This window comes from Tarenaya hassleriana, unplaced genomic scaffold (assembly GCF_000463585.1).
Source record: "Tarenaya hassleriana unplaced genomic scaffold, ASM46358v1 Cleome90, whole genome shotgun sequence".
Lineage (NCBI taxonomy): Eukaryota > Viridiplantae > Streptophyta > Magnoliopsida > Brassicales > Cleomaceae > Tarenaya > Tarenaya hassleriana.
In genome coordinates this window covers 234634-261685 of record NW_010971390.1, presented here as the reverse complement: position 1 = coordinate 261685, position 27052 = coordinate 234634, and the positions used below count along the sequence as shown (strand labels likewise).

General features: G+C 36.3%; 5 protein-coding genes and 1 non-coding gene across 7 annotated transcripts; 2 read left to right on the top strand and 4 right to left on the bottom strand.

Annotated features, from left to right (window-relative positions):
* Window positions 1–5958: 5958 nt before the first annotated feature.
* On the top strand, window positions 5959–7792 carry LOC104804651. The gene is made up of 2 exons (XM_010528991.1): window positions 5959–7579; window positions 7665–7792. The coding sequence occupies exons 1-2, from the start codon at window positions 5959–5961 to the stop codon at window positions 7790–7792; spliced, it is 1749 nt and encodes a 582-aa protein (XP_010527293.1).
* Window positions 7793–11586: 3794 nt separating this feature from the next.
* TRNAM-CAU lies at window positions 11587–11671 on the top strand. Its single transcript is given in 2 exon segments — window positions 11587–11624; window positions 11636–11671. It is a non-coding gene; the product is annotated as a tRNA-Met (tRNA).
* A 180-nt stretch (window positions 11672–11851) lies between these two features.
* On the bottom strand, window positions 11852–13634 carry LOC104804605 (uncharacterized protein At4g13200, chloroplastic-like). The gene is made up of 3 exons (XM_010528923.1): window positions 13357–13634; window positions 12565–12719; window positions 11852–12216 (listed from the first exon to the last, which is right to left on the bottom strand). The coding sequence occupies exons 1-3, from the start codon at window positions 13580–13582 to the stop codon at window positions 12019–12021; spliced, it is 579 nt and encodes a 192-aa protein (XP_010527225.1). The 5' UTR covers window positions 13583–13634; the 3' UTR covers window positions 11852–12018.
* Window positions 13635–14268: 634 nt separating this feature from the next.
* On the bottom strand, window positions 14269–16020 carry LOC104804604 (F-box/kelch-repeat protein At3g24760). Its single transcript, XM_010528922.1, has 2 exons — window positions 14760–16020; window positions 14269–14604 (listed from the first exon to the last, which is right to left on the bottom strand). Exon 1 carries the CDS (start codon window positions 15949–15951, stop codon window positions 14812–14814), a length of 1140 nt encoding a protein of 379 aa, XP_010527224.1. The 5' UTR covers window positions 15952–16020; the 3' UTR covers window positions 14269–14604; window positions 14760–14811.
* A 352-nt stretch (window positions 16021–16372) lies between these two features.
* Window positions 16373–19371, bottom strand: LOC104804603. Its single transcript, XM_010528921.1, has 6 exons — window positions 19341–19371; window positions 18974–19196; window positions 18759–18849; window positions 18184–18653; window positions 17130–17289; window positions 16373–16531 (listed from the first exon to the last, which is right to left on the bottom strand). The coding sequence occupies exons 2-6, from the start codon at window positions 18977–18979 to the stop codon at window positions 16512–16514; spliced, it is 747 nt and encodes a 248-aa protein (XP_010527223.1). The 5' UTR covers window positions 18980–19196; window positions 19341–19371; the 3' UTR covers window positions 16373–16511.
* Window positions 19372–21154: 1783 nt separating this feature from the next.
* LOC104804602 lies at window positions 21155–23921 on the bottom strand. 2 transcript variants are annotated; one of them, XM_010528919.1, is made up of 4 exons: window positions 23803–23921; window positions 22838–23073; window positions 21493–22572; window positions 21155–21404 (listed from the first exon to the last, which is right to left on the bottom strand). In XM_010528919.1, exon 3 carries the CDS (start codon window positions 22551–22553, stop codon window positions 21516–21518), a length of 1038 nt encoding a protein of 345 aa, XP_010527221.1. In that variant the 5' UTR covers window positions 22554–22572; window positions 22838–23073; window positions 23803–23921; the 3' UTR covers window positions 21155–21404; window positions 21493–21515. The 2 variants fall into 2 exon arrangements, with proteins under 2 accessions (XP_010527221.1, XP_010527220.1); XM_010528918.1 differs by having other exon boundaries at window positions 21493–23073.
* Between the last annotated feature and the right edge of the window lie 3131 nt (window positions 23922–27052).

The window sequence follows — 27052 nt, the reverse complement described above, 5'->3', positions numbered from 1 at the left end:
TAACACGGGGTGTGCGCTGCACACAGGGTGTTTGGGGCTGATAGAATTTCTTGTGATACGAGATTCTACTCAGGGGGAGTGGAACGAGAGTGAGTGAGTATTACTTGGAAAATCTTGAAGTGTACTTGACTCTTATCAAAGGAATAGAATCAGTTTGGGAATTCTTATTTTACAATATTGTGTGGGCGTATTTTCAATTGGTATCAGAGCTGGTCACTGATCGCAGGAAAGTTTTCTTTCCTCTCATATCGGTGTACGATTCAGTATCACACAATGGAAGGATTCAAAGACTCGCAATCGTTTGGAAAAACGACTATGCTTGACTCAACCAACTATGGGCATTGGAAAGTGAAGATCAGCTCTTATATTCGTGGCCTTGATGAAGATACGTGGAGTGCTGTCACTGATGGATGGACTCGACCAACTGACGTTGTTGACGGAACCATAGTGATGAAGCCAAAAATTCAATGGACAGCTCAAGAAAAAAAGGAATCGGCTATGAATCAGAAAGCGTTATCAATCATTTTCAGCAGTGTCAGTCCTGAAGAATTTGAACAAATACAAGGATGTGAAACGGCGAAGGATGCCTGGGATACTCTGGAACTTATTCATGAAGGAACTTCCAAAGTAAAAAGGAACAGACTGGATATGATTGATCTACAGTTTGAACGCCTGAGGATGGGAGATGATGAGAGCGTGAAGGAATTCTGTGGAAAATTGAGTGCATTGTCAAATGAGGCAAGTGTACTTGGGAGAAAGATTACCAACGACAAGCTGGTGAAGAAACTTCTGAACAGTTTGCCAGCTAAGTATCATTCGCAGATCCTTGTCTTTGAAGGAGTAAACAACTTGGATACTGTTACATTCAAGGAAGCTGTAGGTACCTTTGCTGCACATGAACTGAGATTGCAACTAATGAATGGAGGATCATCTGCTCATGCAAAAAGAGGAGTGGCATTACATGTACCTGAAACAAAAACAAATGAAGCAGAAGTCAAACTTCCAGTGAAAAACAAGAAGCTAACTGAAGAAGAATTGCATGATCAAATGTCACTTGTTGTCAGAAATTTCAACAAGTTCTTCAAAGGGAGGAAGAAATTTGGGAATCAAAATGATCGAGAATCTGGAAAGTGTTTGGAGTGCAAAGGTACGGGACATTGGAAGGCAGAATGTCCAAGTATTGCAAAAAGAGAAAGTGTTCTGAAAACTCTCAAAGAGACTCAGTGTTTTGAATGCAAAGGTTTCGGTCACACGAAAGTAGAATGCCTCAAGCGCAAAGGGAAGTCCTTAATCACTCATGAAGAGGATATCTCGAGTACTGAGAGCGATAGTGACGAAGAAGAACTGTCAAATTTTGTGGCATTTCTAGGAGTGATAGAAGAAGAAGCTGATCAAGATGCAAACAGTGATGATGAGGAGATTACTGAGGAACATCTTTTCAAAGATATGACCAAACTGGTGGATATGAACAAGCAACTCATAATTGAGAAACGACAGTTGGAGCAAGAACTCAGTCAAGTCCAACAACAACTGAGAGACACCAAACAGAAATTGCTTCAGAAAGAAGAGGAGGCGTCCAATATGAAATGTCAATTGGAAGGAACCAAGAAGAATATTCATCTTCTTGGTAATGGAACTGGGAAGCTTGATCACTTACTTGGCATAGGACGAAACTTTGGTGATCGGTCCGGACTTGGTTATCTGGGTAAGATACAAACTACTCCAAAGTTTGTGTCTGGAGGAAATCTGAATCAAGAAGCTCCTTCCTCAATGATCAGGAGTTCTGGATCAAAACACTTTTCGAACAATGCTACAAGACGCATACGAGCAGAGAATCGGATATGCTATCACTGTGGCAAGGAAGGACACATTCGACGGAACTGTTTCTCCCTACACAGAAACAAGAATGCCTATAGGTATACATCACCACACCATTACTATCCCACTTGGAATCTCAGATGGGTTAAAAAATCGGATATCAGGTGCAATGTTGCGTATACTTCGGAGCAAAACAACAGTGCAGGGATCTGGTATTTTGATAGTGGCTGTTCTAGACACATGACAGGAAATCAAGATCTGCTGAAAGACTTTGAAGAGGTTCAGAAAGGAGGAAGTGTAACTTTCGGGGATGGTAAACAAGGAAAAATACTGGGCAAAGGAACACTTAATCAAACTGGTCTTCCAAGATTGCATGATGTCAAGGTTGTACAAGGTCTAAAAGCAAATCTTATCAGCATTAGTCAACTCTGCGACAATGGAATGCGAGTCAAGTTTACAAAGAATGCATGCTTTGTGATGGATACAGACAACAAGTGCATTCTAACAGGGAAGAGAAATTCTAACAACTGCTACACTTGGGTGAACACTCAGCACACGGTGTCTCAGCAAACATGCCTTGTTGTAAAAAAGGACGAAATGGACTTGTGGCATCAAAGATTGGGGCATATCAACATGCGCACTTTGGTCAAGCTTTCCAAGTCAGGTGCTGTTCGTGATCTTCCAACACTATCTCACGATGATAAGTTTGTCTGCAAGGCTTGTCAACTTGGAAAACAAGTTCGCATACGGCATAAGAAGACTGAGAATATACATACATCACACATACTAGAGCTTGTTCACATGGATCTGATGGGACCTATGCAGACCGAAAGTTTTGGTGGCAAAAGGTATGTTCTGGTGTGTGTGGATGACTACTCACGTTTCACATGGGTAAGGTTTCTACGAGAGAAATCAGAGGCGTGTATAGCTTTTCAGCATCTAGTGCTCCAGTTGAAGAATGGGAAGGGAACTATTCAACGTATCCGCAGTGATCATGGCAGAGAATTTGAGAATGCTACGTTTCAGCAATTCTGTGATACACATGGCATCTCTCATGAATATTCAGCTCCGAAGACACCTCAGCAAAATGGAGTCGTTGAGAGGAAAAACAGAACGCTGCAGGAGATGGCACGGTCTATGATACATGCTAAAGACGTAGCAATCAAATTCTGGGCTGAAGCAATGAGTACAGCATGTTACCTGATAAACAGGATTTATCTTCGCCCTGGGATGACTAAAACTCCGTATGAGATCTGGAAAGGTCGAGTTCCACCTCTTAAGTATATTCACATTTTTGGGTGCAAGTGCTATATTCTGAATGACAGAGAATATTTGGGGAAAATGGATGCACGGAGCGACGAAGGAATTTTTCTTGGGTATGCCCAAAATTCCGTAGCTTACCGAGTTTTTAATCTACGCACCAAGACGGTCATGGAATCTGCAAATGTTGTTTTCGATGAAGATAATTTTCCAGCATCTGCCTCTGTATCGCTTCCCCCTTTTCCTACTCAACGAGCCCCAGAACTACTTCCTTCTAAGTCAGAATCAATTGACCAGGATGACTCCGACGATGGTGTATCTGATACAGAGCCTCTGACCGAGTCCGTGCCCCTATCGTCTCCATCCGTATCTGTCCATCGCAATCACTCTCCTGGAGATGTCATTGGGGAGGTTCATGGTCCACGGCAAATGAGAGGTAATACACGTATCAACTATAAAGACTTGGTTCGCTTTGTGTGTTTCACTTCTCAATTTGAGCCTAAGAAAGTCTGTGAGGCATTGCACGATGAATTCTGGGTGAAAGCTATGCAAGAAGAACTGGAACAGTTTGTCCGCAATGATGTGTGGTATTTAGTTCCTCGTCCATCTCATACTAATGTTATCGGCACAAAGTGGGTGTTCAAGAATAAGTCAAACGAGCAAGGAGATATTGTCCGTAACAAGGCTCGGCTAGTCGCACAAGGATATACTCAGGTTGAGGGAATTAACTTTGATGAAACTTTTGCACCCGTGGCTCGCTTGGAATCTATTCGCTTACTTCTGGGTGTTGCTTGCTCTTTGGGCTTTAAACTCTATCAAATGGATGTCAAAAGTGCATTTCTCAATGGAGTGCTTCAAGAGGAAGTTTATGTGGAGCAACCTACTGGTTTCGAAGATCCCCACTTTCCTGATCATGTTTTCCGCTTGAAGAAGGCTTTGTATGGTCTCAAACAGGCACCTCGGGCCTGGTATGAACGCTTGACTTCATTTTTAGTTGATCACGGGTACAAAAGAGGGGGAGTAGATCAGACTCTGTTTACCCACAATGAAGATGGAGACTTGATGGTAGTTCAAGTATATGTTGATGACATTGTGTTTGGATCTGTATCTCAGATGAAAGTGGTTGGATTTGTCAAAATGATGACTGATGAATTTGAAATGAGCATGTCTGGTGAATTGAGTTTTTTTCTCGGACTACAAGTGAAACAAACAGAGGAGGGGATGTTTGTCTCTCAAAGCAAATATGCTCGGAATCTAGTCAAAAGGTTTGAACTAGATGGGAGTAAGTCAGCAAAAACTCCAATGTCTACCACGACAAAGCTAACCCGAGATGAAGATGGAGAAGATGTTGACACTAAGTTATACAGAGGAATGATTGGAAGTCTACTTTACTTGACTGCAAGTAGACCTGATCTGTGTTTGAGTGTGGGTATATGTGCGAGGTATCAGGCCAAGCCGAAAAAATCTCATTTGCAGGCAGTTAAACGCGTTATCAAATATGTAAAAGGAACTGTGGAATATGGTCTGCACTACACCAAGGATACAAGCTGTGAGCTGGTGGGTTTCTGTGACGCAGATTGGGGAGGTCATGCTGATGATCGTCGAAGTACTTCTGGAGGTTGTTTTTTTCTTGGAAACAACATGATTGCGTGGCACAGTAAGAAGCAAAATTCTACATCTTTATCTACAGCTGAAGCAGAGTATATAGCACTGGGAAGTTGCTGCACTCAACTCATATGGATGCGTCAGATGCTTTTGGACTACGGTATCACCTTACCCTTCTTTACTGCATACTGTGATAATACGAGTGCTATAAATATCTCAAAGAATCCTGTTCAACATTCTCGCACCAAACATATTGAGATTCGTCATCATTTTCTACGAGAACAAGTTGAGAAGAAAAACTTAATCATTGAGCATGTTTCTACTGAAAAACAATTGGCTGACATATTTACTAAACCTCTAGATATGAACAGGTTTGTTGGTTTGCAAAAATCCCTCGGTGTAGGGGAACTTTAAATGTTTTTCGTAAATCTTCAAAAGAGAAGTGCAGGGAAGGGTACAGGACTGGTGGATGTGGACTTTAAAGAGATGGAAATGCTGCTCAGAAGTACTTCACTAATTCTCAGGTACATCTCGCGAATGCAGATTTGAATGCCTGATTCTGATACTCCTCTGTCGTGGTATACTGCCATGATATGAGTAAACTTATGAGGTGCTCGGGTCTAAGTTGGGAGATAGAATTCTATACGATGGTCTAAGGGCTGAAGAAAAAAAAAAAAAAAAAAAAAAAAAGGACGGCAGAACAGAATGAAAAAGTGGATTTACAAAAATGTCTGAATACTCCGCTGTGGGCTGATACATCTCACATGAGTATATCTCTAACCGAGATAGTCTGGACCTTAATGGTGAGAATAACCTATCGATACAACGTCCTAGAAGTTCAGAATCCGGTTGCTTTGCACACTGGTTCAAATTTGCGTATAGCTTGAGAAGCAACTGAGAATATGTGAAGTACAACTGACTGTCAAATTCATTTCTGCGAAGAAAATATCTCACTGTCAGGTATACCCAACCTACTCTTGTGTTCGATCATGATTTTGGTTTGCGTTATGTTAATATCTCAGTTTGCTAACAGACCTGTGATTATTGAAAAGGGTTAGTATATTGAATATGCTTAATTGTGTTTCAGCGGGAATTGCAAAATAATTAAGTTAATTTCAAATTTTGAATTTCGGGAATAAAGGAAAGAAGGGTTTACAGTGTACCCTAAATTATCGCTCCTCCGACTCACCCACGATCTTTTCTTTCTCTGGTTCTCTCTCCTTGTTGGTTCGGAACTCACGGGGTTGTGTTTTCAGAACAAAATTCCTTTCACAGATGGCGAATAGGAAAACTGGAAAGGTCGCTCGGCCAGGGACAAGACGCTCTGCTAGACACGCTGCTCACCAATCGAGCGAATCAGGTAACCCTCAACTTCCTGCGATTGTCGAAGAAACTGTGGCTATGGATACAGGTGAAAATTTGGAGAAGGGATTAGCCGAGAATACAAATCTGGAAGCAGATTCCTCCCAGAAATCTGCACATGCATCAGCCGAGGTTACTCATGCGACAACAGGAGACCAAGACAAGGATCTTTCTGAGAACGATCTGCCAACAGAGCAAGTACCAGTGGCAATGCCCCCAGTTGATAGCGACCATCTTGAGAGTCATGCCGGTATGGAAGACGATTTAGTCCAGGGAACTAAAGCTGACGAGACTAAGGAACTCGAGGAGGAAAGTGACGAGCGCACAGTTACTGAAGCCCTAGATGTCTCATCACCAGGAACAGAGGAAGAGGAGGGCATCGAGTCTCAGTCTCAAGCCAAGGAGATTCCAGTTCCTGTCAGTTCTGATGATTCTGACTGTCCTCTGAGCGTCTTTCAACAAAAGACAAAGGGTAGAACTTCGTCGAAACGCAAGACCACCTCGGTCCATACAACAGACGCATCTGAAGGCCCCAGTATGAACCTGAAACGACGAGTGTCAAAAAGAAAGAAAGGGGGAACCTCTGAACCAAATGCTCCGGCCAGCCAATCAGGTGATCTTTCTATCAAACCTCTCTCAGAGAAATTCCTGTCTGTTGAAACCAAGAAGAGGTTTGAAAAATTTAAGGGGGTTGAAGTCATTGCTGAGAGGAATGTGAATGTAATGGACTTTCGGAAAAACCAAGTCTGGGAACTGTTTGTGGAACGTCAGTTAACCGGAACGATGACCTATGCATGTCCATTCAGCAAAGGGCTTGTGAGAGAATTCTATTCGAATCTCACTCAAAGGACTGATCTTCCTGGAGATCAAATGTATCACAAGGCGTTTGTCCGAGGAAGGTTCATTGAATTCTCTCCCACAGTCATCAACAAACTTCTGGGGACACCTGATGACTCAGATCAAGGTTTAGCAGATTATCCTGCTGGAACAACACTTGAGGATTTGGAAGTCTCTCTCACGGGCGAATTTGTTGACGGACGCAGTGGAAAAATACCGGTTGCCAGCCTTAAGTTTGAAAGCCGAGTCATGTTTCTAGTGGGTAAAACAAATTGGTTTCCGACTCGCCGAACTGATGTGATTCAAGATGAACTGGCTTTGTTGATATTCAAGTTTCTGAGAAAGGAGAAAGTCAACCTAGGAAGCATTATTTACAGTCATATACTTTCTCGAGCTGAAGATATGCGAGTTCGCTACCTGCTTCCCCATCCTTGTCTTATTCAGAGTATTATTGTGCGCCAAAGTCCTGAAATTATTGCAGACTCGGAAATCACTGAAGTCATTCAGCGCCCATTGATCATTGAGTCCAGAGTTCAACGAACACAGCTAAGCCGTGTTCAGCTGTGCAGCAAGACATTTGCTCTTTTGATGAAACATGACAAATTGCTGCGTCAAGTGGAGGAGTCAAATAGGAAGAATGCAAAAGTTGTCGCTCAAATCCGTGCTCAACAACACGCTCTTCGGGAAGAGTTTCAGAGTAATTGTTGGTCAATTACCTCCTACAGGTATGCTTTCTACTTGAACTCAGGCTAATATTTTTGAGTTTCTGCTTATCCACACAGGGGGAGAAAGTGGAGCAAATGAGTCAAGTTCCAAGGACAAAGGAAAAGGAAAAGTGGTGGAGGAAATACAAAGTGATGCCGAGGAAGAACTCGAGGAAGCAAACCCCGACGAGGCTGAATCTGAGTGAATAACACTTCATAGATGTGAAGTAGACTTAAGTGTTTATCATCTGCTTAGTGTTTACTCACTTTTGTTTCGAATCTGTTTCGAATCTGTTGTGTGCTAAATCTTTTGTTTGTGTTCTAACTTGCTTATGTTGATCTAATCTTGTTGATCTAAGCTTCAAACCTTTTTGCTTTTTGTCTGCTGCTAGCTGAATCTGAGTGAATAACACTTCATAGATGTGAAGTAGACTTAAGTGTTTATCATCTGCTTAGTGTTTACTCACTTTTGTTTCGAATCTGTTTCGAATCTGTTGTGTGCTAAATCTTTTGTTTGTGTTCTAACTTGCTTATGTTGATCTAATCTTGTTGATCTAAGCTTCAAACCTTTTTGCTTTTTGTCTGCTGCTATGTATTACTTGTCATGTTGTCTATGAGGTTGAGTGTGTTTAAGCAGAAAGTCAAAAAGGGGGAGATTGTTAAAGCAAGGAAAGAGCATATTCAACATCTAGAAGGTTGGAATTGATAAATGGAAGGTTAGAGCTGAATTTGGAAAGCAAGCATGGAAAGAAGCAAGAAAAGGCAATAGGACATTTATATCGATGAAGAAAAGGCAAGACAAATATTGACAAGATATTACGACAAGCTTGGAGAGGAGTTGATATAAGCATGGAAGATTTCATTACAGAGGTTAAGGAGAAAAAGATTGATGCCAAGGTTTTGATAATAAGGTTGAGAGCTTTTGTACGGGAAACACTGGTGAGAGTGATCTGAGAGAAAGTGAGATATACTTAAGGGGGAGCCTTGAAATAACAGGAGAACCTCTTATTGGGCCTAGACGAGGTCTGGGATAACACGGGGTGTGCGCTGCACACAGGGTGTTTGGGGCTGATAGAATTTCTTGTGATACGAGATTCTACTCAGGGGGAGTGGAACGAGAGTGAGTGAGTATTACTTGGAAAATCTTGAAGTGTACTTGACTCTTATCAAAGGAATAGAATCAGTTTGGGAATTCTTATTTTACAATATTGTGTGGGCGTATTTTCAACATCTTATCTAAAAAGTAAATAAATTTCAAATAATTTTATTAAAAACGTTTAGGTGTATCGGATGATCTTCTAAAGTTAAATTTTTTTTTTGTCATATTTATACGAAACGAAAAATAATCTAATTAAAAAAACGTTTCTGACATGATTAATTATTAGCGAAATTAATTTGCGCAAAAGCATATTATTATTAATTTATTAAGGTGAAGGTTAACAAAGAGACAAAAAAAAAGAAAGAGAAGAGTGGTGGAGAGGGTAAAGTTAACCATAATGAACATCTGATCTGCTTTGTCCGAGAGGTGAACATATTTGAAGGAGCAAAATAATTAATATATAAAATTAACTAATAAAAATTATAAAATATAACAGATTATTTCTACATAATTATATTTACATTATCTGGTAATTCAAATTTAGGTTATTTTTGTTATTTTCTTTAACTAAAACGAAATTTACCTTATTTTAAACCAAAATACTTCCTTAAAAAAAATTGAATTTATCGATTTAATTAAGGTGCACGAACTTTATGGTATAAAAACTTTTGTCGGCCGGTCTTTTGTTTAATGGCAATAGGAAATATTTTAGTTTGGATATTTATAATTAAATAAAAATCAATTGAATAATATAAAATTGTACATGAACTGAATTGGATTTAAAATCTGGTTTAATATATTTAAAAAAACTAAATTAAGTAAATTCAAAATAAATATCAAAAGAACCAAACGAAAAGAATCTATTTTGAAAGAAGTGTTTTTTTTAATAAATCCGAAATCATAGTCAATCTAAAAAAAATTCTATATAAAAATTGAATAAGTATAGCTTTTACAAACTTTAAAATCAGAATTAAAATATGAATACTAATTGATGTATAATAAAAAGAGGTGAAAATAAAACGAGCGCTTTCACAATGCATAAAAACAAATAAAAAACAAAATAAAATAAAAAAAAAAAAAGGAAAGATTTCCACATCCATTGTAATGTTGCTTTCACCATAAAAAAAAATCAAAATTGCAAAATCTAGGGAAATGGGGGACCCCTCATCATACACATACACACACACACACATGCATTTTCCATACCAACCACTTCATCATTATGATAATAATTTTACAATGATGGCTTGAGCATTGCATTGGTTTTATCGTTTGAAATTCGGAACAAAATCCAAACAAATATTTCCAACGATGTATATTTTCTTGAAAATGATGCTTCATCAAACCCTTTTTCATTTTAATTATTTTATTTTGAGTTTTGAGATACTTGGGTTTTTTTTTGTGATTTGACGTTATATGACTAAGGTTTATTAATACAAAAAAAAAAAATACAAGGACCGTATCTTTATGAAATATGCGTTTATGGGCTATGTTAGGGTGTTCCAATTGATGTCTTAATCTCGGTGATTAATTTTTTTTTTAGAAGAACCGGTTATTAGAAGACCATAGGTTATTGAAGCTAGGGTTACGAAATCGGCTTGGTTTTAATTCGGTTTGTTATTAAATTCTGTTATAATATATAGAACACTATCTTCTTCTTCTTCGTCTTCTTCTTCATTCTCATCATAATTTTATAACTTGTCGTCGATTTTCGCAACAGAAAATCTTTCCGAAAATTTTCTTGTCATTTCAAATTCAGCAAAAATAATAATATATGCTTTTTTTTTAAAAAAATCCAAGTTCCGGATCTTGGCGTTAGTCATTGTTCCTCATACATACATACATACATACATACATACATACATACATACATACATACATACAGGGCTTAAAAATATTTAATAAAAATAGATAAATTAATATAATAAAAAATTATTAATAAAATTAATAATGATTTTAAAAACCATTAAGTTTTGTAATAAAAATTATTTAAATATAATCAACAAATTTTGTAACGTTTTTCTTTATTAATGATAAGAATAATATTTTTTTTAAATCCATAAATTTAGGTTTTTTAAAATAAATACAATTCATTTTCAATTTTTAAATAATTTTTTAATTATTATTGATATATTTCAACAATTATAAAATCAATTTAATATTAAATTTGAATTAATAAAAATTTTACATTATAAGTAATTTATATAATATCATATTTATTTGTACAATAATATAATAATAATTATATCAAAAAATTGATTGGAGTAATGATTTTTAAAATGGAATCCATTTGATGTCCCCCACCTTCCATAGGCATTTTCGGAGGGCATTATATCAAAAATACCCTTAAAATGCTACTTCTACTTCAACACCTACCCTGGTCACATGGTCACAAGGGTAGGTCTTGAAGTAGAAATAGCAAAGTAAGGGTATTTTTGATAATGTCCCTTTTCGGAGAGTAGCCTCATTTCTTTCTTCGATCAATCAATGTTAAATTAAAATGATATCCTTCAAATTTATATTTATTATTACAATAATATATAATTAATATTAATAAATAGCTTTAAAAATGGGGCCCCAAATTTATGGGGCCCTGTTCCGACGCACCTTTTGCACTTGCTAATAGACGGCCCTGCATACATACATACATATGTACGTTGGTGATAATACCACGTCAAGCAGAAGTGGAGAAGTCTGTGCTTTACATATCTTTATGCAAAAGCTGTGATTTATCACTAAAATTATTATTAGAAGTTTCTCATCATAAAATTTTAGAAAAAGGTAACGTTGGACCAACACATGTATAAAAAGATTTTTTTATATATATATATATATATATGCGAAGAAAATCTGTCTATACGATATGTATCATATATTTTAGTTTTTTAATCAAAAACCAACGGGGTGGTGGCGCAGTTGGCTAGCGCGTAGGTCTCATAGCTTCTGAGTAATCCTGAGGTCGAGAGTTCGAGCCTCTCTCACCCCATTTTTTATTTTTTTTTAAAATATGTTATTAATCTCTTATCAGAGAAGAAATATTTCACATTGATACTATTTTTCGAATTGACCATTTATAAGTATATTGAATTTAAAAGGTAATTTAATACTGCAGTGTTCATTCCTGTGAGCTTTTTCTCCAACCTTTTTCCCTCATAAACCCATCTCCTAATCTTCGTTTAGAGAACGAATATCTCACGAATGCCAATGTTTTCCTCAGGCCTTGGCCCTTGATGGAACACAAATACATGTACGATGTACCAGTACATATTATGTCTCGTTTCAAATCCAAGATTTCATCCCGGAGGACATCTCTAACGACTGTCCCGAAAAAGATCACGGATTTGCGGTATCGGTGGAGTATGGAGTTACTGAGCTTACGCCATTGCTGTCAGCAGCAGCAGCAGCAGCAGCGGAAGAAGAAGCTTGTGCCTGGTTTATGGTTGCGGGCTTGGGAGGAACGGCTTCTTGTGCTTCCATGGCTTCTCGGGCCGCTTTTTCTTTCGCTCTCTTGGCTCTTTCGAGCACCTCTTCCTGTAACCAGTGCAAGAGAACCCGTAAAACAAAATTCAAGATCCCGAACATCAATATACTCATGTATGCATCGTTTAGAACAAATTTTCGATACTCGATTCTTAAAACCTTTAAAGTCGGGAACTTTTTGCCATTTACCACTCCCAAAAGAAAGACAATTAGCGAGAAAAAAACCCACATTGTTATAAAGCAAAAAGATCTTAAGACGGTAGTTTTAACGGATTTCGGTATAGAAATTTTAAGAATGTTATAAAGTTTCAAGCGGGTTAACAGCATTGCAAATTGTTAGAATAAGGTGTTTTACTTTTACTACTTGAAAATAAGAAATTGAGAGCTTATCTTAATCACCTGAATCTCATGAACTTGCTTCTGTTGCTCAGCTTGAAATCTTCCTATCGAGCTCAGGACTTCCCCGACTGTGGACTCGATCCTCTCGTTGATAACTTCTGCTAATGCCTTCCCCAAGAAGAAGGCATCTATCACAGATCTCCTTTCATTGCCATCTGCAAAAACAGCCATTGTTTGTATCGTATCTTACTGTCGGTAATGAAAGCATTCGATTTGTGGAACTGATGACAACTTTCCCTCGATCAAAACCCGATTCCTCGGGATGCAATGGTGTCTTTTTGAATCTTCTACAAGAACATTTTGTTCTCTCCTTTGGCAGGAACACATAACATAACACGAATACCGACTTCATGACCCCAAAACATTAAAGATCTACACGATCAATCATATTATTACACATCTGCCAAATGACACTGAATTCAAACAGAGTCCAGGAATTCACAGGAACAGAAGTAGTTAATGTTCTGCTAAATTTAAGTATCTCTTGTTCTATCCGCAGAAGTCGCATTTGTCGAACAGACAATAGAACTGGAGAAATCAATCTCTTTTTTAGATCTAAAACCTTAAAATCTCTGGAAACTTAGTAGTATTTCACAACAGCTAATGCGTGTTCAATCAGAGCCTTAACAATGTAAGATCATCGAAAACTCACTAGAAGTTATTACGACATAAAAATTTCGAACAAAATTGACTTCGAACAGATCATGAACAGAATTGAAGAGAAAACACAAAACCCACTAATTCAGATCCGAAATTCAACAGAAATTGGGAAAAAAGGCACGGAAATTTCACCTGAGACTCCAATTCCGGGTCTGTTGCTACTGCACTCACACCTCAAACTGCTTCTTTGAGCTTCCCCATTCAACCGTACCCCGCGAAACTCGAGCTTGGCATTCGACGAACTCACCCGAGCGGGAAAACCCGAAATTTGACGGGTCTTGGTTTGTCGTGCGAAAGAAGATAAGATTGGAGAAGAACTCGATGACGAAGAAGATGGAACCACCGCAAGATTCTTCATTTTGCGCTTTTACCTTCTTGAAAATGGTTCTTCTTCCTCCAAAACCGTGCGCCTCATTTGCAGTTTGCGTCGAAATTCAGGTCGGGCAAAACCGACCCGAATTCGAAATGATTAGATGGATCGCTCGACCCGGATTCTTATTGGGCCTAAAATTGGTGAGTTGGGCTTTGTTATAGAATTAGGCCCATTACTACGGCTGCAATGTCCACCTGAATCTTATTGAACTACCAAATTTGGATTATAAGACCAGAATCTTAGGGTACGAGGGATAAATAAACGACAAAGATACAATTTTATAAGTACATATATGCGTGTATATATATATATGATTGTATATAGATATATACGTATGTATATGTATGTATTTGTATAGTCACATGTATTTTTTGTGTACATTATGTGTATAAGTATGCATATATGTTTTGTTTTTTTTACTGGAATAAAAAGAGAATCTGAAGAAAGGGAAAAAGAAACAAAAGTAACTGCTAGTAAATGTCATATCATATTAAGAGTCCATGTCATATATCAATCCATAAAAATTCAAAGAATCTACGATCTTGTTTGGGAGTTTAGAATAAATTTATAAACTGAAATTCCAAAAGTTTTTTTTTTTTGGTAGATTCCAAAAGTCTTGCGCAAAATACGTATAAGCACATTGTACAAGCATTACATGCACATAACAAGCGTATTGGAAGATGTCTCCCATCTTCTTTTTCTCTTCTCTGTTCATGTCCGAATACAACTGTTACTATCAATAGCACGGAAACATTGCCATTCTCATCATTAGATGCATGAAAAGACCAGAACTTTGAATTGCAAGAATGGGGTTTAACCAACTGGTAAGATATAACATTGGTGATCAACTACTGACAGAAACGATACAGATATCGATCGTGCTTGCACAGAGGAACCCGACTAGTTCTGTTTTACGAGCTCGAACCCTTCTCGGCCATTGCATCGGAGATTCGAAGAGGAACTAAAAGGGGCTAACAACACGGGAATGACTTGGCTATACAGAGTTTCTGCATTTGCTCAGTAGATCCAATGAAATAAGACAAGCATGCATCACTCAAATCAACATCCGGGCAAGTTCGAAAGGAACTATCTTAACGAGTCGTGATAATCGATTCCTAGTTCCGATAAACCAAGTTCAAGAGATTAGGGTGCAGGATCATACCATTGACAATGACATGGATGGAAAGCGAATTCAAGCGTTGATTGAACCAATGTTACGGCTCATCGGGCTGGAAGACGTCACTGATCGATACACTCGAGCAAAAGCTCACAACTTTATGAAACTTGTTGACTGGTGAAGGCAATTGAGGCACTCTCCTCCATCTGCAAATCCCTCTCTCTCCATTGATGATCTCGCATATACAAGCTGGGTACTTCTTGTGATAATCTTCGTTGAACACGTAAATCAGATTCCCTGATCCAATGCATTTCAAGCTCGCAAATTTGGTACTGTCCTCATCCTCATTATCCACCAATCCAGACAACAAACCCTCAGGCATGATGGCGATTTCGCTGAATTCCATCAATGTCTCATCGATTTTCCACAGATTAAACGAATACCCACGAGTCGAGAGACACATTCCACCAAGAACAAGCATGTTGTTACACGAATTCAGGAAACCAAAGAGAAGCCCGGGTGGTCTCAGAGTTTGAACATCGCTCCATGTGTATGAATCCAAGCAGAAGGAGGTGATAAAGCATGAATAGATTCCAAAAACGTAGAATCTTCCCCCGAACAGAGCCGAAGATAGGGTTTGATAAGCGTAACCTGATCTGAAATCGGCGGGAAGTGGCGGACACAGCTCCCACGCATCGAGAACAGGATCGTAGATCTCGACGGCTTGACGATCCTCGATGTCGACCAATCCACCGATGAATCCAGAACCGCCGACGAGAACGAACTTTAACGAACCCTTCTTGCCGGAGAAAACCCCCAAAAGAGGGCTAATCCGAGGAAATCGCACCGGAGAACAGAATCTCCACCGAGGCTTCAGAATCGGGGAGAAGGAGAATCTCGGAGCGGTGGAGAAGAGGAACCTGTCGGAGCCGACAATGTGGAGAGAAGGAAAGGAGGCGGCGGCGGGAAGGCGGAGCCAGGTGTCGGAAAGAGGGTCGAAGGCGAAGGACTGGTTGTGGAAGGCGGAGGTGTTGTGGATGCCGAAGAGGAAAAGCCAAGGCGAAGACGGCGACGGCGACGGTTGCGGCGGAGGAAGGGAGGTGATGACGGAGCGCCAGAGCTTGCAGACGGCGGAGGAGCGGACAAGGGAAGGGATTGGGAGGAGGGAAAAGATGGATTCGGTGAGATCGATGCTTAAGGAATTAAAGTTCGGAGATTGAGGATTGTGATCCGACATTGTTGCTCTCTGTTCGTGTTCTTCGTGTGTTTTTTTTTTGGCTCTCTGTTTCTGTTTTCTCAGGGCATAGCAGATTTTGTAGGTGTGGATATAATAAAATAATATTTAATCATATTTATATTAATGTGTTTTAAAATTTGATTGGTATAATTCTTTTAAAAAAAATAGTATAACTCCAGTTAAGTATTAGAAGTTAGAACAATGGAAAATTTGAAATATTAAATGTGAAGAATTATTTTTAAAATAAACATATAAAAAATTAGATCAAACTAAAAAAGCAGTTTTAATTTTAAATTTTTTTTATACCATCATCCTTCTTCTCTATTCAATTATTAATTTTTTAAAGTTAAGGTTATATATATTTTTTTTTGCATATACTTGTCCAAATGTTGAAGATATAAGTAACATGTTTATAAAGCAAGGGATATCATTAATGGGCGTTATGAAAAATTCGAGATTATTATATCTAAATTTCAATAAGATGATAATTTTTCATATTTATATTTTGAGAAAAATGATCGCAAATCCAACAAATTGTCCTCTTCTTAGACGGCCCCCATTCATAACTCCAACACCACAACTGCCCAACAAAAAAAAACACAATGGATTATAACAAAATTAACATGAAGAACCTGAAAAATGGTTTTTTGGCGAATTGATTTATATAAAATTTTAATTCGTTTTCATATATATATATTGAAAATAGATTGCAAATTCAATAGGATTAAGTTACCTTCAATTAATTAACAATAGTTTTTAATTGAATGAAACTTCTTTTCTTTATCATGTCATTCAATTACTATGTAACTTGTTTGATTTAATGAAGTAACTTAAAATGATATACCTATATAAACCCATCATTTGGTGAGTTTGAAACATCAAGCAATCTTTTATCCATCTAAAAAAGAAAAGAGTAAGAGTAAGGGTTTTTTGCGAGTTTGCTTCTCGAGGAAAAAACACAAGTCTCGTTGTATTCCGAGAGTACTTTACCATAACTCGAAACAATTTTGTGTAGGGGTAAATATACTCTTTGTAATGCGTCTAACCCGTGCCTCGAGACTTTTCACAATTTCGTATTCATCCGTGTGTGTTAGTGTACTTCCTTTTCTTTTATTCCAAAGCTATTTTTTCATATTTTTTTTCCCTAACAGTGTGTGCTTATGATGACAGACACTTACATTCAGAATCGGTGGTGATCCAATTTCCTCTCGTATAGGTATAGGAGCCGAAATGGTATTGTTGTGTGGAGCCCACGGCAGCGTAACTCTCTCTCTTCATTCTCAAACTCATTATCTCATATTCGTCTTTCATCTGTCTCCCTCTCGACTCCTCCTTCATCTGCCCAAAAATACATTCATCTCTTCCTATTGTTAATGTCTTCATATTTATATATATATATATATAAATAGAATCGTAATTATATGAATACGTATCCGTGATTAAAAGGTTCGCAAATATTTCATCCGTTTTTAAATAGATGCCATTTTAAAGAATTTTTTTTTTGTTATTTAATACATGTTCTTTTAGATTTTTTAGGTAAATTTTTTAAGAAAATTTCTGATTTTATACTTGATTAATAATATACAATTTCAACAGAATATTAATGAGAATATAATTTCACAAGGAGAAGTGGAGGGAGTAGTTCCGTTTTTTTTTCCTCTTCATATGCTTATAGAACATTTACGTGTCGAAATTCAATAAATCATTAAATCGCATTACCTAAATTTCACATCGTAAAACTCACCTAACGTTTAATGTATTATCTAAAATTTAATTAAAAACTCATCTAAAACTCAAGACTGCTAAATTTGACCAAAAAAAAAATCAAGAAGAAAAAAAACACTGAAAGTTTTCTTTGGTCCCCCCTCCCCCTCCCAAAAAGAAGACGAGAACTTTCTTTACTCAATTTTTTTTTTTGTGGAATGTTAATGCAGTCATTCACATGCATAGATCTGTATTTGGGGTTCGAATTTATAACAGTGAATAAGTCTTGTTCCAATATATATAGTCTCTATCTGTATATAGAAACCATGAGTGTATACGTATGTATGTATGTATGTATGTATGTATGTATGTATGTATGTATGTATGTATGTATGTATGTATGTATGTATGTATGTATGTATGTATGTATGTATGTATGTATGTATGTATGTATGTATGTATGTATGTATGTATGTATGTATGTATGTATGTATGTATGTATGTATGTATGTATGTATGTATGCTTACCTTAGGGTAGATGAATTCGACCGCCTTGTCCGTTTTGGTGGCTGCAGCCCATCTGACGAGCTCTTTCATCCTAGAAACGGCGGATTTCGCTTTAGTCGACGTCTCTTCCTTCTTCCTTCTATCTCGAGTTCCGTTTTCAAGATTCCCCGCAAGATTCAGGTCTGTTGCTTCTGTCACCGGCAATAAGATTCTGATCGTGTCCGAATCCAATCTCCTTGAGACAACTCCTTCTTCTGTTCGTTGTTTCGCCTTTGAGATCGAACGAAACAGCTCTTCCCACCTTCTTCCTCTCCTCTCCGGGCAGTTTAGCCTCAGTCTTCGTAAACTCAGAGTGCCGTAGAAGCATGCCTCGTCCACCGCATCTCTTTTACAGAACCCCCATACTCCTCGTCTAAGGCCCTTCCTTTGTCCATGTTTGGATTCTCTCGAGGTTTCTGTCCGAGTTATATCCTTCGGATGCGTTCTTGGATCTGCGAAAGCGGATAACAAAAAAGGGTTTACATTTTTCTTGGTGTGTAATCGGATGTTGTTTCAAAGAATTTATAAGACATTAATTAATGTGATTGATTGCTTACTTGTGGTTATTAGAGTTGAATCATTGTGTATGGTCGAACAGGCTTCTGATCTGCTTCCCTCTTTTGCCAACTTGAAGAGCCATTGAAGGATCTGTACATCAAATCCACAAATGGGTGCACATGTAACCAATATATTATACTTATATATATACACACGTACACACATATACACACTCGTGAATGTGTGTGGGCATGTAGATGTGTAGAAGGCTAACCTGCATGTTCGGCGTTTGAGACCTTTTGGATATAATATTATATTATTGGGCTTGTATAATGATCCTAATATATAATACTATATATATGTATGTGTGTATATATATATATATATATATCGATCGTGTCAAAAGAGAGAGTCTTAGGAGATCTGTCTGCACTGTTTCGAACAGATTCTCATGCAGACATACGAAAGTCTTCGGATGCGAAGATGGAGACAAGACACTGAAACAAAAAAAGAACCAATTAGAGTTTGCAGCTTGTTTCTTCGACTGAATATATATGCAAGTGCATGTGTTTATATACATATATACGAATCTCTAATTATTTTTCATAATTTCGAAATATATATATAATCTGAAAACGTACGATACGAAGACCGTGGACGATGCTACGTGTCTCGTTTAAGCTTTTGTGCCATTTCCTCGCAACCATACACTTGCAAATCGTCTTTAAGCGCAGAGTACTAGCGGTCCCCCAAGTGAAATGTTCCATTAGATCTTTCTAGATCGTTCGAAATAAAATATAGATTTTGTAACCAAATATCATACGATAAAAAGGTAAACGGCAAAAAATACTATATTTATATATTTAATTGTAAATTTTTCTTTTTTTTTTTCGCATTACCTACTGTATATTTATTTTAGTGAGACGTGTAAGTAATTGTCCATTCAAGAAATGGACAAACATGTCTGTGTTTAATCATGTGGGCATGTAGAATTTTTTTTTTCCTGCGAAGTGTTAATAGGAACATGCCCGGATCACATGGTCTCCTTCGAGTCATTAATATTTCTATATTTTCTCATATAGCGAATTCTTCTACTTCATTGGCATTCAATTAAAATTCTAATAAGATATTATGAATAAAAAAACGTTTTTTATATAATTTTAAAAAGCAGATAATTGTATTATTCACAGTTGAACGTCGTTTAATACTTATAATCAATAAATAAAAAACAGACAATTGTGTGAAATGGAACGTTTATTCCTTTTGCCATCAAAACCGATCCTATTAGTTTTTATCATTGGTGGTGGGTCTTCTGTATTTAGATTTAGTTCCATTTTATTTTCATATTCAAATTAAAAAAAAAAATATATCCATGTATGTTTTTAAAGTTTTCGATTATTTTTATTGGGATTCGATTGGAATTCGGTTTTATTAAAAAAAATATTTTTTAATAGTTTTCAATCTGTTTCATGTTTGAAATATTTCTTATTAAATTAGTGACATATCGCTGTCTTTTTTGGTAAAGGATTACATATCATTATTATCATTATTATTATTAGAATATATGTATATATATGTAATACCAATTTTTTAAGAAAAATACGTACTATTTATCCAAATTTCCATCACGATATTAAAAACATGAAAAAAATTTATTTTTGTTTTTATGAATTTTTTTGTACTGTGTGTATGGAGGCCATTGGCCTTTCCCTGTCGATTAAATACTGTCACCGAACTTTGCGGGGATGTTAACGTGCAAGTCTCACGCCCTCATGTTTTCGTTCCTTGATGACGTGGCATAATCTCAGCCCTTACATGATGATGTAGATTTTATGCGTGGGTACGAGTCGGATATCCGAGAAAATCGAGAGATTTGGATTTGGATCTGGAAGGCTCGGGTATTTAACTATGTATTCGGGATTTGGTATTTACGAGTATTCGGGGTACGGGTATCCGGAATAATGGTCGAGTATTCGCGGATATCCGGATCCGGATTTATTTCAGAAAAACAACAAAATCCATATATAAAATTTTCAAAAAATGAAGATATATTTATAAAAATTGATTAATTATGATAAAATATATGAGACAAAAGAGAGCATAAGAGATAAATAATAATAAATTTAATTTTTTGAATTAATATTAAAAAATATGATATTAATTTTATTATCCGAATTTGGATTTGGATTCACGAATATTGAAAAATCGAGATTTGGATTTGGATTTAAAAATTACGAGTACCCTAAAATTAGATATTTGTGAGACGGATATCCGACGGATACCCGATTTTCAGGTATTTGTGCCCAACCCTAAGAGGTATAGATAGAATGCAATTTAATTTTTTAATCATTTTCTCTCTCTCTTATTTTTAAATAAACAGAACCCAAAAATTGCCATACACGTTCCACAAAATCCGGTCCTTTTTTTTTAATGTTTTTCATTGAAGAATACTGTGTGAATAATCACTTGAAACAAAGGCATTGGATATATTATATAGTTTACAAGCCAGACACAACAAACATATAATATAACACATGCACAACTACTGTAAATCTTCAATAAAGCCGACGAGTTCGACTTCGATCAGAGATAGGAAGAGAGGTTTTCAAGCGCTTCTTACGAGAGAAAGAAGCATCCCCTTTTTATCTTGGCGATGTTTTCTGATGGAAAGATGATTCCTTGCGAGAAAGAATCACCGTTTTCGCCTGGCAAGAAAACACAGTCAGTGAACGATGGATGATGCCACCAAAAAAGACCCGATGGTTCTTACGCGAGAAAAGGTCGGGACTTTACCAGTCGAAAGTGATCTGATCCGATCATTGGGGGCGACCATTGCCTGACCTTGAACGAGCCAACAACCTTCGACGCCTTCTTGGGACAGGGGACATGTCATTGCCATGCACCTCTTGTAGACTCTGACTCTGCACGTTTTCCCCCCAAAGGTATCGCCTTTCTGAAGCACGTCGACGATTTCTCCATGCCCGTGGTCTGTTGGTCCTTGAGCCGCTGCCTCCGTGGTCAAGCGACCCGATCATCTGAAATAGGAACAAAGTGGTCCTCCAAGGTGTATTGAGATCGCCTGAGTTCTCGTCTTCCCTTTCTCTGGAGAACCTATCTCCGTTTTCTATGACGTAATCTCCAACAACAACAGCCCCGGGCATGGTGGAACGAATGGCACTGACTATATCTCCATACTCTCTTTGGTTCTCGAGGTATTGCCATTCTCTCTCCCTCGATGGATCAATGTCTGAAGGCCGGGTTTTTGGGTGAACCCTTCTGGCATGTCGGCGTAGCTCAAGGTAATTTCCGGTAAAAGAGCAGGATTCCCGGGAGCAGCTTCGAGTCTTCGAGTTGAGATAATTTCTTACCTTTTCCACAACCTTCCATCCTGAAACATTACCACGGCAGTGCGGGCATTTCAAATTCATTCTCTGGTTCTGTTCCTCCAACTGTTCCTGTTCAACTCTCCTCAAAGATGTAGAGTCCCCAAGCTCATATATACCTTCAGAATCTAGGTTCCTAGTCAAGCGGTTAAAACTAACTGTTCGGGCTGTATCGCCCTCAGGCTGTGACCAATTGAGATTTGATCTTAAAGCTAAGTTCACTTCAGGGGTATCAGTGGAAGTGTTTGTAGATTCAGACTGCAATTTCTTAAACCGATCCAGACAATTTGAATGTCGATAACTTGTATCACAGATGTAAGACCTGCAACCTTTGTCATATGAGCTGCATAGCAGTAGAACAGCATTATGTGGGTGATCCATGCAAATAGGACATGAAACCTCATCCAGTTCTTTGTGAAGAAGAGCATGATCATCTGACTCGCTACATAATTTTCGCTTTACACCAGCCATCTTGTATGCACTGTGTAAGCTACTCACACATTGAGCGAGTTAGAACACTTGGCGAGTTTAGAATATTATGTCACATTTGAAAAGAGAAATTTGTAAACGAGAAGTAGCTTAAAATCTCCGGGCAGATAACTGCTTTTACGCAAAAGACAAGGTATCTTATATCAAGATAGTGTTTGATCATAGAATAGCAATTTAGCAAGCAGGAATAGTCAGTCCACATCCAAACTAGATTCATAAATGACTAAACTTTAGAAAGGGAGAGATATGGCTGAACAAAAACTTACCAGTTGAGAGCAACTCTAATGGCAGCCTGTTGGAAATCTACTTTCTTACTATTTGAAAGCGAGACTTTAATTTACTTTTACGACGAAGATCACTTGTTAAAAATGCTGATCAAATCCAACCACCAACGAAGCAAACACTATCGAACAAATAATCCTTTGGGAAACTCGGAAGGAAACCAAATTCTGCGTGTACAACTAAAGTAACTATTTTCCTTACAGCCCAAATGCCCTAAAACCTGCATTTACAACCCAGAGAGAATTTCCGGTCAAATTCACGAAAAATATCGACATATAGCAATCACGAACAAACATCAATTCAACCAAGATGAGCAACGAGAATGCGAGAAAACAAAGCAGGAGCATAAACATGTCCACACAGTATATCTTATATAACATTCAAAACTCTCTTGCATGCCAATTCTTAAGCAGTTTCTTAAGAACACAAGCAAATCGAATAACTAAGACCCTCAACCACACTCCTCTAGATTTGATAACAGATCACTTTGTCAACATGAAAGACATGAAGTAAAACAAACTTATTCACAAAAGAATCGAAACAGAGAACTCAAATCAATGGCCATAACAAAAACTTCTCCACCTGGGAGGCTAATCAGGAATACCTAGATGTAGGATCGGGAAATTTTATCTACCAAGATGGAATACTTCTTCTACACAGTAAAACATCAAGCAATCTCCGTGATGATTCTCATCCAAATTCGAAATTCCCCTATCCCAATTCAGACCTAAACCCAAAGCCAGACCCAAAATCTGAATCCCCTCACGAATTCGCAGCCCCAAGGGCAATCAACCACGACTATACCAAAGAAAAGAACCGTATCAATCAAAATCAGTCAATTGATCAATCAGGACTAGATTCCGATCAAAACGAGACGAACAAATCCAAAAAGAGAAGCAAGACGGCGTAAACAAGGATCGACAAAATCGAACGAAAGGAGAGGAATTACAGATAGGGAATTAGGAATATTTCTTCTCCAAGGATTCGATTTTCGTTGACAACAATTTTCTCTCTTTCGGAGAGATTGCGTGATGAATATGACGAGATTCAGGAATTGGGAAGTGTGAGATGAAAGAGAACCGATGATTCGCTTATATATGATATCACGAGAACGCTTGTTCCGATTTTAAAAATAAAATAAAATATTAAATAAAAAAGATAATATTCTGCTACAACCGCCATAGATAGCCGGCTCGTGAGAGCGCCGTGATATCGTGACACGTGGCGTAAGTCTCGCCGTCAATAATTCGAACCGGTATGAAACTGGGCCCGACTCGGGCCTTATTACAAAAGAATCGTCGATGGTTGGATACAAACAATTAGCAGTCTTGTAAGCAAATTATGATTATAAACGAGAACAGGGTTAGGATTCCTTATTAGATTATAAATCCTCATAAATTATAAACATTTTTTTATTTAAAAAAACAATTTGTATGTGTGTATATAATTTCATTTTTGATGGTCACAAACCAAGGGTTATTCTCCGATTATTTTGGTATAGTATAAGAACCGGAAATACGATTTTTGTTTAATTAATATCCTTTAATTTCCCTAAATGATGGTGGAAGTCGACAAGTATAAATGAATGTATTTAAATAAGAGGTGATTTTTTTTAGTATTTTAAATTTCTCGTGTGAATATGAAATGCATGCATGGGTTTTTTTTTCATATAATAAAATTATGGACAGACGGCGTTATGGAGACGCGTACTCACGTTGGTGGCCCGAAATTATCGCGTTAATAATATGCCGTATTGAATTTTATTTTAGATTTTTTTTTTTGCGTACAATATAATATGTACACTTCTCGAAAGATGCCTCGTTATCTTTTTTTTTTCGTTTTGTTTGTAACCTTTATGTCTGATTATTACATCGTACGTCGATACCATAGGCACTGTTGTCCTTTTTCTTTATTATCATTTTATATGTTTATAATTAATAGTTATAATCATATGAGTATTTGGCGTTCCCATTAGGTTTTGGTTTGGACTCCGGTTTTTTAAATTTAAAAAAATATATCTATTGGATTTCGTAAATTGAATTCGGTTCATATTATTGATAAATTTGTTTATAAAATTTATATAAATTCGCTTTTTTATTCGATCGAGATAGGTAGTAATATGATTTAATAGATTTAATTTATTTAACCGATCGAAAATTGCTAATTTTAATCGTAATTAAATAGATGGAAATCTCGAATCTATGAGTATCCAGATTTTGAAAGTTCATCACAATGCATTAGTCAACAATTTACCATAAGCTTGATAGTCATCTATGATAGGTTGTTGTGTGATAAAACAAATATTTTTTGGAATTTAGATTTAAAAAAAAGGTTGATGTCGATCGATCGTTTTATGAGTCGAAATCAATCGAATAATAATGGTTAAATTTAAATGTAACTGTAATACGATTGTACAAAAATGGTCCGTATAAATTCTTTACAATATATTTGTAAAATAAATTTAATATAGTCATTGACATAGGAAAGAAAGAATAGTGACGAGTAATCGGATACAAATTATTCTACTTACAAAATAATTTTTCGTACCAAATATTTTTAGAAAAATAAAAATATAAAAGAAACTTTGGAAGATGTTTGACTGAACGTTGGGAGTTGTGTCAGATTGCCACTAACTGCATGAGCACTTTGCATTTGCAACGACCATATTCGTATTATTTGAATTGATTTTGACTTTATAATAAAATAATGAATAAATTAAATGGACTTACCTTATGATCTTTTTCAATTTCCAACCAAATACATACATCAAAAAAGTGATTTTAATAGTCAATCGATTATCTCGTAAAATCGGTTTAAATACATAAAATCGTTCCGGATAGTACATATACCGAAACCGATTAAATACGATTTTAAAAAAATGTAAAATTCATAAAAAAAAATTAATTTGTAAAATGGCTTAACAAAATTGTTATCAAACTTGAAAAATACGTCATTATAATTTTCCAAATTTATAAAATGTATTATTATAATTCTCAAAACTTATTAATTGGTGACATAAGAAATTTTAGCGATATTAATATATAAATAAGTTTAGGAATTATAATGATACATTTTTCAAATTTTAGAATTTGTTAAGCGAAAAATTTAAAAAATAGTTTTCCACCATTTTACAAATTTTAGAATTTTTATAGATTTTATCCTTTTAAAAATGTATTGATCGAATTTAAAACGAATATTAATATAACTGAAAAGAAAATCGTTTCGAAATGAAACCAACGTAAAATAAACCCGAATAGAATCTCTAAAACTAGGCCAAAATATAAAAATTATAATAAATGAAAAGTTACAATTTTCAAAACCAAACAAAATTAAACGGAAGATAATCTTAACCGGGACATTAATTTGTATGCATACAGAATTTGATTGGAGATTTCTAATTGGACCGATCTCCATGTAATATGATGATTTGGGATATGATCGTAACGAAGAAAAACAGTATATTATTAAACAAGTTTAGCTAAGCGACCTTGATTAGCGGTGATTTGTCTTCAGTAGCAAAGTCAATACCGAAAACATGCTCCCACTAATTCCTTCCTATAAGTTCCCACTATTCTAATTTCTCTTTTTTATTTTTATATTTTTAATTAAAAAAAAAAGAATTTCCTTCATTCCATATATATATATATATATATATATATATGTATGTATGTATGTATGTATGTATGTATGTATGTATGTATGTATGTATGTATGTATGTATGTATGTATGTATGTATGTATGTATGTATGTATGTATGTATGTATGTATGTATGTATGTATGTATGTATGTATGTATGTATGTATGTATGTATGTATGTATGTATTGTGAACTTGTAAATCCGTGGAATTTAATATGAGGAAAACATATTCACAAATCGGTTTAGATTTGGGGTGTTTTTAACCAGCTTCGTTTTTTAAAACTATAGAATTTCGTTTTTATTTCTTTCTATATCGGGTTTATATTTCTTTCAATTTTTATGGACTTTTTATTAACAAATAATAGTATAAATCATTTTGATTTAGATATAATAATAATAATAATAATAATAATAATAATAATAATAATAATAATAATAATAATAATAATAATAATAATAATAATAATAATAATAATAATAATAATAATTTGATTTATTTCACATAGCCAAAAGAATAAAAACTACAGCCCCTAGTTTTACGCAATGAAGCTTTTTTTTTA

What these genes read in the sequence shown, in the direction of transcription:
- LOC104804651 (XM_010528991.1), top strand. Translation starts at nt 5,959, where the DNA reads ATGGCGAATAGGAAAACTGGAAAGGTCGCTCGGCCAGGGACAAGACGC. An exon ending in TCTTCGGGAAGAGTTTCAGA is followed by an intron (nt 7,580 to 7,664) that starts GTAATTGTTGGT and finishes TTATCCACACAG; the next exon opens with GGGGAGAAAGTGGAGCAAAT.
- LOC104804605 (XM_010528923.1), bottom strand. Translation starts at nt 13,582, where the DNA reads ATGAAGAATCTTGCGGTGGTTCCATCTTCTTCGTCATCGAGTTCTTCT. An exon ending in ACCCGGAATTGGAGTCTCAG is followed by an intron (nt 12,720 to 13,356) that starts GTGAAATTTCCG and finishes CTGTTTTTGCAG; the next exon opens with ATGGCAATGAAAGGAGATCT. An exon ending in AGCAAGTTCATGAGATTCAG is followed by an intron (nt 12,217 to 12,564) that starts GTGATTAAGATA and finishes CACTGGTTACAG; the next exon opens with GAAGAGGTGCTCGAAAGAGC.
- LOC104804604 (XM_010528922.1), bottom strand. Translation starts at nt 15,951, where the DNA reads ATGTCGGATCACAATCCTCAATCTCCGAACTTTAATTCCTTAAGCATC.
- LOC104804603 (XM_010528921.1), bottom strand. An exon ending in TTCAACTCTAATAACCACAA is followed by an intron (nt 18,654 to 18,758) that starts GTAAGCAATCAA and finishes CCGCTTTCGCAG; the next exon opens with ATCCAAGAACGCATCCGAAG. An exon ending in TCGAATTCATCTACCCTAAG is followed by an intron (nt 17,290 to 18,183) that starts GTAAGCATACAT and finishes ATTTTTGGGCAG; the next exon opens with ATGAAGGAGGAGTCGAGAGG.
- LOC104804602 (XM_010528918.1), bottom strand. Translation starts at nt 22,553, where the DNA reads ATGGCTGGTGTAAAGCGAAAATTATGTAGCGAGTCAGATGATCATGCT.